General features: G+C 38.2%; 1 protein-coding gene across 4 annotated transcripts in view; it reads right to left on the minus strand.

Moving 5' to 3' along the window:
• Positions 1-15,676, minus strand: part of NELL2 (neural EGFL like 2) — a 438,955-nt gene that overhangs the window by 214,753 nt on the left and 208,526 nt on the right. For all 4 annotated transcript variants that reach the window (XM_043447184.1, XM_043447185.1, XM_043447186.1 and 1 more), the window contains 2 exons: positions 8,270-8,361; positions 2,949-3,051 (listed from right to left, as the gene is read on the minus strand). In XM_043447184.1, coding sequence (XP_043303119.1) covers positions 2,949-3,051; positions 8,270-8,361 — 195 coding nt within the window. The remainder of the gene's footprint in view (positions 1-2,948; positions 3,052-8,269; positions 8,362-15,676) is intronic.

A 15,676-nucleotide genomic window follows, 5' to 3' on the forward strand; every position in this document is an offset into this window, starting at 1 on the left:
GCCACCAGGGAAGCCCTCTGAAACGCCCTATTCTTACTCACATCTTTTTACCCAAATCTAGCCAATACTGACTGATAGGTATTCACCTCTCTGCTCTCTAAGTAGCTCCTGGACACTGGAGGATTAAAGATGGCCACAAATTTTTAACACTCCTCCTATCATAGTGGGATCTATTCCCCTCACACCCACCCCTTGAATCTGGGCTTGGCTGTAACTGTTTTGATCAATGAACTGTGGTAGAAGTGATGCTGTGTCAGACCTACTGTTTAACAGCCCCAAGCTACCATTTAAGAAATCTGATGACCATCCTGCTAGGGAGACCACAGGGAGAAGTCCTGAGATTACATAGAAAGGGAGAGACTTCTGGCTATCACCAGCCTTCATGCCATTCCTATTAAGATGCCCAACATACAGTGAGGCCATCTTGAACCTTCCAGCTCAGACCAACTTCCAGCTGAGTGACCCCAGTTAATACCCTATGAAGCCTGGCTAAGCCTTGTCTGAATTGCTGACCCACAACGCTGCAATATCTAGGCATACCTCAGAGATATTGCAGGTTTGGTTCCAGATCGCTGCAATAAAGTGAATATCACAATAAAGCAAGTCACACAAAATTTTTATTTTCTCAGTGCATATAAAAGCTATTTTGGGAGTTCCCTGGTTGCCTAGTGTTTAGGATTCCAGGCTTTCACTTCTGTGGCCCAGGTTTAACCCTAATCAGGGAACTGAGATCCTGAAAGCCGTGCAATGTGGCCAAAAAAAAGTTGTTTATACTACACTGTAGTATATTAAATATGCAACAGCATTACATCTGTAAAAAACGTACATGATTTAATTTAAAAATTTGTTGTTCAGTCGGCCGGTCATGTCTGACTCTCTGTGATCCCATGGACTACGGCCAGGCTTAGCTGTCCTTCACCATTTAAAAATATTTTCTTGCTAAAAAGTGATAACCATCATCTGCTACTGCTGCTGCTAAGTTGCTTCAGTTGTGTCCAACTCTGTGCGACCCCATAGACGGCAGCCCACCAGGCTCCCCCGTCCCTGGGATTCTCCAGGCAAAAACAGTGGAGTGGGTTGCCATTTCCTTCTCCAATAACCATCATCTGAGCCTTCAGCAAGTTGTAGTAGGAACATTAAAGATCACTGATCACAAATCACCATAACAAATATGATAATAATGAAAAAATTTGAATTATTGCTATTGTGAGAATAACCAAAGTGTGATACAGAATCATGAAGTGAACAAATATTTCTGGAAAAATGCCACCGACAGTCTTGCCTGACACAGGATTGTCATAAACCTTCAATTTGTAAATACCACAGTATCTGCAAAGCACAACAAAGCAAAGTGCAACAAAAGGAGGTATGCCTGATAATAAAGTGGTTGTTGTTTTAAGCCACTGAACTTTGGGGTAATTTGTTATGTAGCAAAAGCCACTCAAAGTGTGGTCCCACTGACCAGTAGTCACCTAGGAGCTTAACAGAAATGCAGATTTTTGAGCTCCACCCCAGACCTTCCAGATTAGGATCTGTACTTTAATCCCTAGGTTATCTGTATACACATTTAATCGTGAGAGGTTCTGGTATAGCCTACCTTTGGCTCCCAAAGACACTCTAGTCAAGCTGCATACTGGGAGTCCAGTTCCCAAATCAAGTGATTGGAATGAGCATTCTGGATTTGTATCAACTTCCACACATGCTCTGTGCAAGGCACTGGCTCATGGAAAGTTAGGCTGAAAACACCAGTGGCTTTTCTTTTTTGTCTATTTGATTATAGTCTTTTGTACTCTTAGTTCCTGAGAGCTATCCCTAAAGCTCTTAAAAGGCACATCAAGTCTGAAACCACTCTGAAACTCCCAAAGAGCCTTTCATAGAACTGAGACTTTAAAACTCTTAAATGAATAGGTGGAGCAACTAGGTAAAAAGAAAATGAAAGGAAACCTGCACCATCCTCCAAAAAATGGGAGAGAAGGATCTTATATTTCCCTTTTAATAAATGAGATTAAAAGGAAAAAAATATAGCATATGTTTTATAAAGTTTATTTTTCATACTTCTTTCTGTTTAAGTTTTATTTGGTATCAGTAAAGGCTATTATTAAAACACATGCTAGTAGCTCACATAAGGCACTTTGCTAATGTAACACCAACTACATGAGTTATGAGTCCCAACTACATTCCAAGAGTCATTCACACAAGGATAAAGACCCAGCCCTGCCCTCAAGGTGCAAAGTTCAATGAAGGAGACAGATTTATAAATACATGATTTCAAGAAAATGCAAGAAGGCACATATAATTTCACGACAGGTAGGGATCATAAAAAGTTCCATATAATCAGTCCTTTAAGTTTAATACTTGAATCTACAACAAAATACCAAATTTAAGAATCTTTGATGACGGGCAGCCCACTGCATTTCTGAGCATCTCAAATTTTACTGTTTTCTTATATCGAACTAAAAATCTAAGTTCCTTCTACTTATTGGTTGTAGGTCTATCATCACAAAGGCAACACAGAACAAGCAATGCATGTTTGATGGCCTCTCTCTTCTCAGTGATATAGAAGCCTATCAGTGAAGGAGAGTAGAATTGTGAAGAGAGGGATTTGAAGTAGCCAACATGGGAATTATGCTAAGTCAATTATAAAACAGACTGAAGAGAAAAGAAAAGCAAATCCCCCCCCCCAAAAAAAAACCCAATAAAATAACTCAGCACTGTTGTATATTTTCAACAATGTCATATTGACTCAGAACCAATACACAGAGAAAAGTTTAGAAATCTAGACCTTGAGCCAGGTACAAGACACCCAGCAGAAAGGCATGAGAGCATCTTAATTTTAATTCCAGAGTCTTTGGAAATAACTTCCCTATAAGAAGCTCTATTTCCTGTCAGTTGAAATAGCCTCCTAGAATGACTCATGCACGTAAATCTTACTTTCCAAAAAATCTTACCTTTACAGACTTTGCAACAGCTATGAGACAAGGTAATCTGATGCGACTCTGGACAGTCCAGAGCGGGACAGCCTGAACTCTCAACCAGCTTCATGCTCTGGTCCTGTTAGACAACAGAAAATAAATGCTTCAAACTTCTCAGTTAGGACTAACTTCTAATTCTGGAAACTCCTAAGTTTCCAGATCCAGCGTTAAAGACATCTCTTCAAACATAAGAATAAAATTTTCATCCTGAGGACCTCTGCATAGGTCACAGACTCACTTGCAAAATGATATCAAATGACAACTAGAAAGACTTTCAAAGGGACAAGCAGCTTTGGGAATGGAAGCATGCCTTCAATTTCCAAACATTAGAGTTATCCTGAGAGATTCTGTTAGTTTAAAACTTATCTGCACATCCAGATGACAATTGTGGCAAAAAGATAGCTTGAATTTGATTAACAGCTCACTTTGAAAAAACAATAAATAAAAACTGGACTTTTTAAACATTCTTATTTCAGTTTCCAAACTGTTAAAGAGATTATACCAAGTGAGTATGATAAGGAATGTTGTGGATCTCTCACAAAACATTTCCAAAAAGGGAAATGCGGGCAGGATTTATGTCTCTTGCACATGAATGTCTCGTGTATTTTCTGGCACATAATCTGTACTCAAAAAATTTTCCTGAGTGAATGAATAAATTAATACAAAATGACTATAGTCCTAGCCACTAAAATAGATAAAACTTTAAGAGAAAATCAAAATACAGAACACTTTTCTGATAAATGGAGTAGCACTGTCCTTGAAGCAAACATCTTGCTTCTAAACTTTCAACCTCTGGTCTCTTAAGAACAAGAGTCATTAACTGTTGTATTATGCTTACCAATGCATAAGAAATAAAATAATCATTGGAAGTGGAAGTCTTCCATCTTAATACTGCTCAGTAGCTTAGGTTTTTAGATGTTATTTCTATAAGCACTGCTTCTATTGAAGAAACAGTTTTCATAACTTCAATATCCCCCTCTTCCTGGTTTATTGATGGAAAGGATCTTCTCCATGCCATGATGATCTCTTACCAAGAAAGTGGCAGGAGACACATATACAGTGGGAGTCAAACCCTATCCTTCCTTTGGTGTGACAGTAATATCCATTCTGATCATCTTATTTTCAGGACCAGAGTGTGTTTCTGTGTTACTATTAAGCTCACAAACTGCCCAGGACACATTTTCAAGGTCACAAAACTGACAATAAAAGAACAAAGAAGGACTAGAATTGACGACCAAAAAAATGGAAGCCCAAGAGAGCTGTCAATTATGTAAAATACCGAAGTGCAGGGGCCTGAAGAGAGAAGAAACAGAGGAAGTCCTTAACCTCAAGAATTTAGTGAAGAATAATAAAAGTTTATGAAGATCAGGGAGGGTTGTGCTGTAGAATCCACGCCCACTAGCTACATGTTACTCAAACACTGTAAATGTAAATAAAGCACATGCAAGATTTTGATGACTCAGCATTATAAAAGACTATAAAATATTTCATTAAGAATTTTATATTGATTACATTGGAAATGATAATATTTTGGCTATATGGGGTTGTATAGAGAAAGTTTAGCCCAATAAAAATCACATGTGTGGCTTGCATCATATTTCTACTGGATACCACAGCATGAGAGGTAGTATATTGGTGTCTTTTGTTTGAGCAAATAAAAGGTAACATTTATTCATTCATATAATATTTATTAAGCACCTGGATAGTTGACTATACCAAGAAATTTCACAAACCCAATTGAAAATAAACTCACTTTTCAGGTATTTTAAAATCAAATAGGAAACCATCTCAGAAAATTTTAAAATCATAATGATCAGTATTGTGGACAACATTTGCCAAATGAAAAGATCTCACACAGAAAATGGAGACTCTTCAATTTTTAAATTTAGGGCTGATATTTCAAGGTTAGACTTTACTTAGGAACCAGGTGACAAAATTTCCACCTTCCTTGATGGAACATTTGTCTGATTTCCTTGGTGTTTCTATATCTCACTCCAAGGCTCCCAGTCTTTGTATCGATAGTGGGACCTCAGTTCAGTTCAGTTCAGTCACTCAGTTGTGTCCACCACTTTGCGACCTCATGGACTGCAGCACGCCAGGCCTCCCTGTCCATCACCAACACCCAGAGTTTACTCAAACTCATGTACATTGAGTTGGTGATGCCATCCAACCATTTTATCCTCTGTTATCCCCTTCTCTTCCCACCTTCAACCCTTCCCATCAGGGTCTTTTCAAATGAGTAAGTTCTTCCCATCAGGTGGCCAAGTGTTGGAGTTTCAGCTTCAACATCAGTCCTTCCAATGAATATTCATTGGAATATTCAGAACTGATTTCCTTTAGGATGGACTGGTTGGATCTCCTTGCAGTCCAAGGGACTCTCGAGAGTCTTCTCCAACACCACAGTTCAAAAGCATCAATTCTTCAGCGCTCAGCTTTCTTTATAGTCCAACTCTCACATCCATACATGACCACTGGAAAAACCATAGCCTTGTTTAGACAGACCTTTGTTGGCAAAGTAATGTCTCTGTTTTTAAATATGCTGTCTAGGTTGGTCAAAACTTTTCTTCCAAGGAGTAAGTGTCTTTTAATTTCATGGCTGCAGTCACCATCTGCAGTGATCTTAGGGCCCAAAAAAATAAAGTCTGACACTGTTTCCACTACTCCCCCATCTATTTGCCATGAAGTGATGGGACTGGATGCCATGATCTTAGTTTTCTGAATGTTGAGCTTTAAGCCAACATTTTCACTCTCTTATCATTCATCAAGAAGCTCTTTAGTTCTTCTCCACTTTCTGCCATAAGGGTGGTGTCATTTGCATATCTGAGGCTATTGATATCTCTCCCGGCAATCTTAATTCCAGCTTGTGCTTCTTCCAGTTCAGCATTTCTTATGATGTACTCTGCATATAAGTTAAATGGGCAGGGTGACAATATAAAGCTTTGACGTACTCCTTTTCCTATTTGGAACCAGTCTGTTAGTCCATGTCCAGTTTTAACTTTTGCTTCCTGACCTGCATATAGGTTTCTCAAGAGGCAGGTCAGGTGGTCTGGTATTCCCATCTCTCTCACAATTTTCCACAGTTTATTGTGATCCACACAGTCAAAGGTGTTGGCGTAGTCAATAAAGCAGAAATAGATATCTTTCTGGTACTCTTGATTTTTCAGTGACCAACGTATGTTGGCAATTTGATCTCTGGTTCCTCTGTCTTTTCTAAATCCAGTTTGAACATCTGGAAGTTCACGGTTCACATTCTGTTGAAGCCTGGCTTGGAGAATTTTGAGCATTACTTTACTAGCATGTGAGATGAGTACAATTGTGCAGTAGTTTGAGCATTCTTGGGCATTGCCTTTCTTTGGGATTGGAATGAAAACAGACCTTTTCCAGTCCTGTGGCCACTGCTGAGTTTTTCAAATTTGCTGGCATACTGAGTGCAGCACTTTCACAGCATCACCTTTTAGGATTTGCAATAGCTCAACTGGAATTCCATTACCTCCACTAGCTTTGTTCATAGTGATGCTTCCTAAAGCCCACTTCACTTCACATTCCAGCATGTCTGGCTCTAGCTGAGTGATCACACCGTCATGATTATCTGGGTCATGAAGATCTTTTTTGTACAGTTCTCCTGTGTATTCTTGCCACCTCTTCATAATATCTTCTGCTTCTGTTAGGTCCATACCATTTCTGGGCTTTATTGAGCCTTTCTTTGCCTGCAATGTTCTGTTGGTATCTCTAAAATTCTTGAAGACATCTCTAGTCTTTCCCATTCTATTGTTTTCCTCTATTTCTTTGCACTGATCACTGAGGAAGGCTTTCTTATCTCTCCTGGCTATTCTTTGGAACTCTGCATTCAAATGGGAATATCTTTCCTTTTCTCCTTTGCTTTTCACTTCTCTTTTTTTCACAGTTATTTGTAAGGCCTCCTCAGGCAGCCATTTTTCTTTTTGCATTTCTTTTTCTTAGAGATGGTCTTTATCCCAGTCTCCTGTACAAGTCACGAACCTCCGTCCATAGTTCATCAGGAACTCTGTCTATCAGATCTAGTCCCTTAAATCTATCCTCAAAACAGCATTGGTGAAGAGATGCTCATGAGAAAACCCAAACTTGAAATTTAGCTTCAGCAGTTGTGTTTCCGTTCCCATGCCCCAGTTCCCTTATCTGTAAGATGGTAACTAACCTACAACAGGAGAGAGCTCGTTTAGAGCCAAAAGGAGCAGCCAGAATACCTTATAATGAACAAGAACAAATCAGAGCTTTCACATTCTGGATATCAGATCTGTCACAGTTTTGCTATTTTATGTCTCCTCCATGCTTATCCCCATAGTCTTCCAATTTAAGATGCTTGAGGTATACAGCTGGCTTTTTTCAGATTCAATTTATCTTGGCAAAATTCTGACAATTTTCTTTCACCAACATTTAATCAAATGAATTCTCTCAGTGTATTGCCAGCAGAGTAAATCACTTAATTTTCTACATAATCTAAACATACTAAATCATCCCCCAAAACCAAGTACAGGAGGCATTTAAGAAGAAAATTAGTGATCAAATATAAATGAACCCTAAAGCAGAAACTTTATATGTAGACAGTTTCCTTTATATATAATATGGCTTGAAATACAACATTATGGTAAAGGAATACAAAATGATAGTTTACAAAAGTTATATGTGAACAGTGTTATGAAACATATTTACTTTTTCAATTAGGTCAAGAAGCAGAGTTAAAATGAATCACGTTTGCTTCAGAAGCATATTTCAAGAGACCGTGGTAGTACACCTATAAAGCATTTTCCTTCAAATCAATTAAAATATTCCTCTCAAAGAAATTAAGATCAATATTAGTCTCATCTCCATCCAATAGCTAATTTTTATTAGGCAAATTGCCTTTTGTTTTTAATTAGACTGAGTGATATTTGTCACATGAGTCAAAACCAAAATGACAACAGGCTGAGTCTACATTTATCTACATTTTCTTCAAAACAGCAAACAAGGAGCTGAAAACATAAGACAACTTCATAAAACTTTGATTTGACAAAACAGGGCTTTTATTTGTTGGGAAAATATTTTATTTTACAATAAAATAAAATAAAAAATATTTATTTTACAATCACTAATTTATATGATTGCAAAAACAATTAGAATTTTCTGTACAGTTGAGCTACAATTAATACCTTAAATTTTAAAAAATTTTCTCCTTGCCTAAGAAGTCTTAAAAGTATTACAGGAGTGAAATTTTTAAAGAGACATTTACTATGTTCACATAACTGAAAGAATTTTAAAACACACGTGAAGAATTTCCTTACCTTGCACTCATAGAGAACACATACTCCAGAAGAGGAATAGACTGTATTTCTTTCTCCTTCAAAGTACGTCCGTCCTTGAAATTGGCATATGGCTTTGGAATAAAAAATACAAATATATATATATATATATATTTTGATGTTTTGTTACAAAAAATAGCTTATAGGTGTTCAGATCATTTGCCTCAATATTTCATGTTCTTACGATTTTTCAAGGTGTTTGAGTAACTATAATTCTAAATTTTATCCAGCATAAGTAACTTGTAGGCCCAAGTTACTTTCATGCTCATTAAGTTCAAAGAGGAAAATAAGGTACAATATGAATGAGAGGTAATGGCAAGTCAGAATTAAAATCTGGAAAAGGGGTGCTGATAAGTAGACTCTGAGCCAGTTACTTGCCTGCTAGATGATGTCGCACTTAAGGGCACATTAAGCAGGTGCTCAAGGCAGCTACTGATTCAGGGGCAATACAAATATGAGAAAAGTTCATTTTTTATATACCACTGCCGAATTTTAAATTTTAAGACAGAAAATTAGAAAGAAACTATTTTACCTTCAGTACATACATGTATACTTATTTTATGTTTTATGGGTTGGGGTTATTGATAAGTACACCTGGATTAGGGCTCCCTCTTTAAGATGCTGAAAGGTCTTAATCCGCCACTGTACCCACTGTCACATCCTGCCTTGCATCCGCTGCTGTTGTTGCTGCTTAGTCACTAAGTTGTGTGCGACTCTTTTGCGACCCCATGGACTGTAGCCCACCAGGCTCCTCTGTTTATGGGATTTCCCAGGCATGAATACTGGAATGGGTTGCCATTTCCTTCTCTAGGCAGTCTTCCTGACTCAGGGATTGAACCCACATCTCCTGCATTGCAAACAGGTTCTTTACCACTGAGCTACCAGGGAAGCCCTTTATATGCATTACAATTACATAAAATTAAAACAAAACTTCAGACTTGGGGAAGATATTTTTAATTAATAAAATGCATAGAAGGTATGAAATAATTTATTGAAAATTTCAAAATATTTACTATACACACATGTACTTAATGGAAACTGTTTGCTTGTTTTGAAATGGATATTTTGCACCACCTATGTTGATTCATCACCTAAATAGAAACAGATTTACCCTGAAGCTAATTAAGCTTTACTTTCAGCTTCCTTCTCTGGCTTAGACTCCCTTCTATGACTCTGAACCAACTTTTTTCACAAATTTGTACTGTTTTTCTTTCAAAGGGCACTTAATGTTGTATGCTTTGGAACTTCATGACACCTAGATCAACCCAAACTAATTACTTCAAAAGACCAGAGGAAGTGGTCATCTGATAAAAAGAAAAAGACACAAGCAATTTGTTAACCCTGTTCACTAAATCCAATTTTCAATCACATGCTAAGTCACTTCAGTCATGTCCGACTCTGCAACCCCACAGGCTGTAGCCCACCACGCTCATTCATCCACAGGACTTTCTAGGCAAGAATACTGGAGTGGGTAGGCATTCCCTCCTCCAAGGGAACTTTCCGACCCAGGGATTGGATCCATGACTCTTTATGTCTACCTGCACTGGCAGGCAGGTTCTTTATCACGAGTGCTACCTCGGAAGCCTTTATAACTACAAGAATTTTACAAAATGGGTGTAGACGTTTCCTTTTAATTCCATTGTGTGAGTTAGAATAAAGTCTCTCTTCAGAATTTACACATCCCATTATCTTTAAAAGTATCACTTTACTTATAAAATTTATAACAAAGAAATTAGACATACTTCTATTAATAATACTGAATATATTTATATATGGTTGTTCAAATATTCATATTTAACCCAACTTCCATCTTTGCTCAAAAGTTAACTGATTATTTAAAAGATTCACATTTAAATAATGGAGAGTATACACATTTTAAAATGCCATCCTTCACCTGATCTCTTTACTTAGCTTTTATTAACAAATTTCACTACATAATATACATTACTGGCAAATTGGTTTAAAAGTTTTGAAGCTTGCTGAAAGAGAATACACTTACTTGCATAAATTATATTACTTAAAAGCTGGCTGAAGCTTGCTCACTCATGAATATTCAAAATGAAACTACAGATTTATCAGTTGCATACTATATATCATATTATGAATTAAAATAGCATGTGCATTGACTTAATGAATCTGATTGATTGTAAAACATGCCTCTCCAATGTGTAATTTTTAAAAGTTTTTTTTTCTTATGAGATTGTATAACCTCAAAATAACAAGATCTGGCATATGGTGTGTTCAATTATATCAATAACTACTACATATTTTTCAATAAGGAGAATAAATAAAATCTTACTTCTTCAGCACCTGCCAATCAAAGGTTCCTAGGCCTATTCTGTCAATATTATACAACTTGATAACTGCAGCCTATTCAAATCCAAAGGTATGTTGAAAAAATAAAACCAAAAACTGATGCTCCAAGTTTTTCTTAGAATAGAAGGAAAAATAAATGCTGTAAAAAATACAAGGGTAGCTACTTCTTACACAAAGTTTTATGATAATTTAATATTCATGCAAAGCAGATGGACCTTCTGTTCTAAACTCTTAATTCAAAAGACTCAAAACAGGCAACTTGTGAGACAATAGGGCACCAAATGGAGCTTGGCTGAGGGAGAAGAACAAAACGAATGAGATCACAATTGCTTCATTCTGTTTCAAGCAATGAGCACAAACAGGACGAGCTTAGCTTAGAGAGAATCCAAAGTGAGTGATTTTTGATCAACTGCTGTGAGTCTCCATAATTTTGAGGTTTACTTCAAATATCTAGTAACGTCATCAGGATATGCCTTCCCTACGCTCTTTAGCAGTAAATGTTAAGAAACTCAGAAATATATATATATTCCTAATCATTCCTAGAAGTACTACAAGGAACCCGCAAAATACAATTAGGATAGCTCTGGGCAACAGGAGTAGACTGCAGGAGTAAAAGTCATATTAATTTATTAATACATATAACAAGCATGTACTGATCTCCTATTAACATGCCAGGTAGTCTGTTAGGTACTAGGACTCAAACAGGAAAGAGACACAATTCATGCCCTAATGCTGAGGAGAGAAGACAGATGTGTGCACAAATAACTATAGTGAAAACCAAGCTCAAGTGCTATAATTGAGACATTCATGACTGAGATGTAATACAGGAGATTCACTGATGAAATAGGAGGGGATAACTGGATCCAGACTGAGCAAAAAAATAAGGGCTGTAGAAGTTGCCAAACCCTGGCAACAAGACAAGTCAGCATCATCCCAGGGCTAAGGAACAAGGAGAGGAAATGGTTCTACTGGGACCCAAGGGTGAGCCAGAGTTATGAAGTGAGAGGCAGTCCAGTGGGAGCTGAAATCATCAAAGACACAGGTACCCCCAGAAACCGAGCCTGGTGCAGAGAAGGTGTAGAGAACAAACACAACATACTCTCTCCTCTGGCCTTCCAATTTCCTGCTGGCAAGGAGACCACGGTAATGTGGTCTGCAGAAGTCTAGCTTATAGGACTCAGAGCAGAGCAGAGAAGGAGGCAGACGGAACTGAGAGCGTGGGTTTCCCAGGAAGAAATCACCAGACCCCAGCACTGCTGGCTATCACAGCAATGCAGTTTAGAACATGAAGAGAAATGGTTTGCAAAGATAGGCTGCTTGGATGAGCATGAGAGCATGGAGCCCAGTGCAAATAAAATTTGAAGAGGGAAAATTGAGACGTTAAGAAAAATACAGATCTATTTTAAAGAAAAATCCAGACGTTTATCAAAATGAGATCCATAGGCAAGGAGAAGGCAAAATGAAGAGACTGGGCTGTTCAAGTGCTAAAATAGAGGAAAGAAAGCAGATCAGGTTCATGCTCCAATTTTAACCAACGCCAGTCCCAGCAGGTGACAGGGACAAAACCTCATAAATAAGAATGGTCACTGTGGCTACCACACTGCCTGCAATAGTCTCTAGAATTCCCCAATTGAACTGCACCTCTCTTCTCACCCATTACCAGCAGAGTGCAAAGTAAAAAACCTCCTCAACAAACCAACAAAGGAATAATCATTTTGCTGTATTCGTTTCTTCTTTAATATGATTGCCTTCACATGTTCATAGTCAGAGGCTTCATTTCTTTCCTAGTTATGGGATGTGTGTGTGTGTGTCTGTGTGTATGTGTGTGTGTGTGTATACAAAACATTAAGTTTCTTGTGACATAACTCTGGATTCATATGTCCAAATCATTTACCATTTTACAGCAGAATTGTGCTAATTAGACTGAATTTTCAAAGATCTGAATGCTCTAATGTTTTCCCTACTTCAATTTCAGTTCAGTTCAGTTGCTCAGTTGTGTCCAGCTCTTTGTGAACCCATGGACTGCAGCATGCCAGGCTTCCCTGTCCATCACCAACTCCCAGAGATTGCTCAAACTCATGTCCATTGAGTCTGTGATGCCATCCCACCATCTCATCCTCTGTCGTCCCTTTCTCCTCTTGCCTTCAATATTTCTCAACATCAGGGTCTTTTTAATGAGCCAGTTTTTTGCATCAGTGACCAAGTATTGGAGTTTTGGCTGCAGCATCAGTCCTTCCAATGAATATTCAGGACTGATTTCCTTTTGGATTGACTGGTTTGACCTCCTTGCTGTCCAAGGGACTCTCAAGAGTCTTCTCCAACACCACACTTCAAAAGCATAAATTCTTCAGTGCTCAGCTTTATTTATGGTCTAACTCTCACATCCATACATGACTACTGGAATAACCATAGCTTTGACTAGATGGACCTTTGTCAGCAAAGTTATGTCTCTGCTTTTTAATATGCTGTCTACGAAGCTTTTCTTCCAAGGAGCAAGTGTCTTTAAATTCCATGGCTGCAGTCATCATCTGCAATGAATTTGGAGCCCAAGAAAATAAAGTGTGTCACAGTTTAAATTGTTTCCCCATCAATTTACCATGAAGTAATGGGACTGCATGCCATGATTTTGAGTTATTGAATGCTGAGTGTTAAGCCAGCTTTTTCACTCTCCTCTTTCACTTTCATCAAGGGGCTCTTCAGTTCTTGGCTTTCTGCTATAAGGGTGGTGTCATCTGCATATCTGAGGTCATTGACATATCTCCCAACAATCTTGATTCCAGCTTGTGCTACATCCAGCCTAGCATTTTGCAGGATGTACTCTGCATATAAGTTAAATAAGCAGGGTGACAATACACATCCTTGACGTACTCCTTTCCCAATTTGGAACCAATCAGTTGTTCCATGTCCGTTTCTAACTGTTGCTTCTTGACCTGCATACAGATTTCTTAGAAAGGTGGTCTGGTATTCCCATCTTTTTCAGAATTTTGCAGTTTTTTGTGATCCACACAAAGGCTTTGATGTAGTCAATGAAGCAGAAGTAGAGTTCTGGAACTCTTGCTGTTTTGATGATCCAACGGATGTTGGCAATTTGATCTCGGTTCCTCTGCCTTTTCTAAATCCAGCTTGAACATCTAGAAGTTCTCAGATCACATACTGTTGAAGCCTTGCTTGGAGAATTTTGAGCATTAGATCTGATAGACAGAGCGCCTGAAAAACTGTGGAAGGAGGTTCATAACATTTTGTAGGCGGCAGTGATCAAAATCTTCCCCAAGAAAAAGAAACGCAAAAAGGCAAAATGGTTGTCTGGGGAGGCCTTACAAATAGCTGTGAAATGAAGAGAAGTGAAAGGCAGAGGAGAAAAGGAAAGATATACCCATCTGAACGCAGAGTTCCAAAGAATAACAAGGAGAGATAAGAAAGCGATCAATAATAAGAAAGTGATCAATTGATAAGAAAGTGATCAATGCAAAAAAAAAAAAAATAGAGGAAAACAATAGACTGGGAAAGACTAGAGATCTCTTCAAGGAAATTAGAGATATCAAGGGAACATTTCATGCATGCATGGGCTCAATAAAGGATAGAAACGGTATGGACCTATCAGAAGCAGAAGATATTAAGAAAAGATGGCAAGAATACATAGAAGAACTGTACAAAAAAGATCTTAATTACCCAGATAAACATTTGTTGTGATCACTCATCTAGAGCCAGACAACCTGGAGTGTGAAGTCAAGTGGGCTTTAGGAAGCATCACTATGAACAAAACTAGTGGAGGTGATGGAATTCCAGCTGAGATATTTCAAACCCTGAAAGATGATGCTGTGAAAGTGCTGAGCTCAATACACCAGCAAATTTGAAAATTCAGCAGTGGCCACAGAACTGGAAAAGGTCAGTTCCCATTCCAATCCCAAAGAAAGGCAATGCCCAAGAATGTTCTAAGTACTGCACAATTGCATTCATCTCATATGCTAGCAAAGTAATGCTCAAAATTCAAGAAGATCATGGCATCTGGTCCCATCACTTCATGGCAAATAGATGGGGAAACAATGGAAAGAGTCACAGACTTCATTTTCCTGGGCTCCAAAATCACTGCAGATGGTGATTGCAGCCATGGAATTTAAAGACACTTACTCCCTGGAAGAAAAGTAATGACCAACCTAGACAGCATATTTAAAAAGAAAGACATAACTTTGCTGACAAAGGTCCGTCACAAAACTATGGTTTTTCCAGTAGTCATGTATTGATGTGAGAGTTGGACTACAAAGAAAACTGAGCACCGAAGAATTGATGCTTTTGAACTGTGGTGTTGGAGAAGACTCTTGAGAGTCCCTTGGACTGCAAGGAGATCCAACCAGTCAATCCTAAAGGAAATCAGTCCTGAATATTCATTGGAAGGACTATACTGGAGCAGAAACTCCTATATTTGGCCACCTGATGAGAAGAACTGACTCATTCGAAAAGACCCTGACACTGGGAGAGACTGAAGGCAGGAGAAGGGGACGACAGAGGATGAGATGGTAGGATGGCATCACTGACTCGATGGACATGAATTTGAACAAGTTCTGTGGGTCAAGGTGCTGCAGTCCATCATGTCGCAAAGAGTCGGACATGACTGATTGACTGAACTGAAGTGAACTTTAAAGATCCAATCTAAGCAATTTACTGAGTATATTACACATATATATTTCAAGATACAAGGTTTCTAGGGAGTGGGTATTCATTCATTCATACAGCCTTCTCACTTTTCAGATTAACACGTGAGCCCCACTTGAAGTCAGATTAACCCAGACCACTGCTGCTACTCTTATTATTCGTATTATTATTACTATTAACCAATGTCAACTGTGAATTTACTATGACTCTGGTATATGCTGGTATGAGTGGGTACATTCACATCATGTGACTTATGTCACTCAGAGCTGTCCAATTAACAGCCTATTCAGCCATAGGTAGGAAAATTAATTAGAAGTTGGGGAAATTCAGTAGGATGCTATAACATTTGGTATATATGTTTTACCAAAGCTCTATTAACTGTCACTAATTACACAGTTTTAGCACCATAATTAAGAGAATATC

The sequence above is a fragment of the Cervus canadensis genome, chromosome 25, assembly GCF_019320065.1.
Source record: "Cervus canadensis isolate Bull #8, Minnesota chromosome 25, ASM1932006v1, whole genome shotgun sequence".
Classification (NCBI taxonomy): Eukaryota; Metazoa; Chordata; class Mammalia; order Artiodactyla; family Cervidae; genus Cervus; species Cervus canadensis.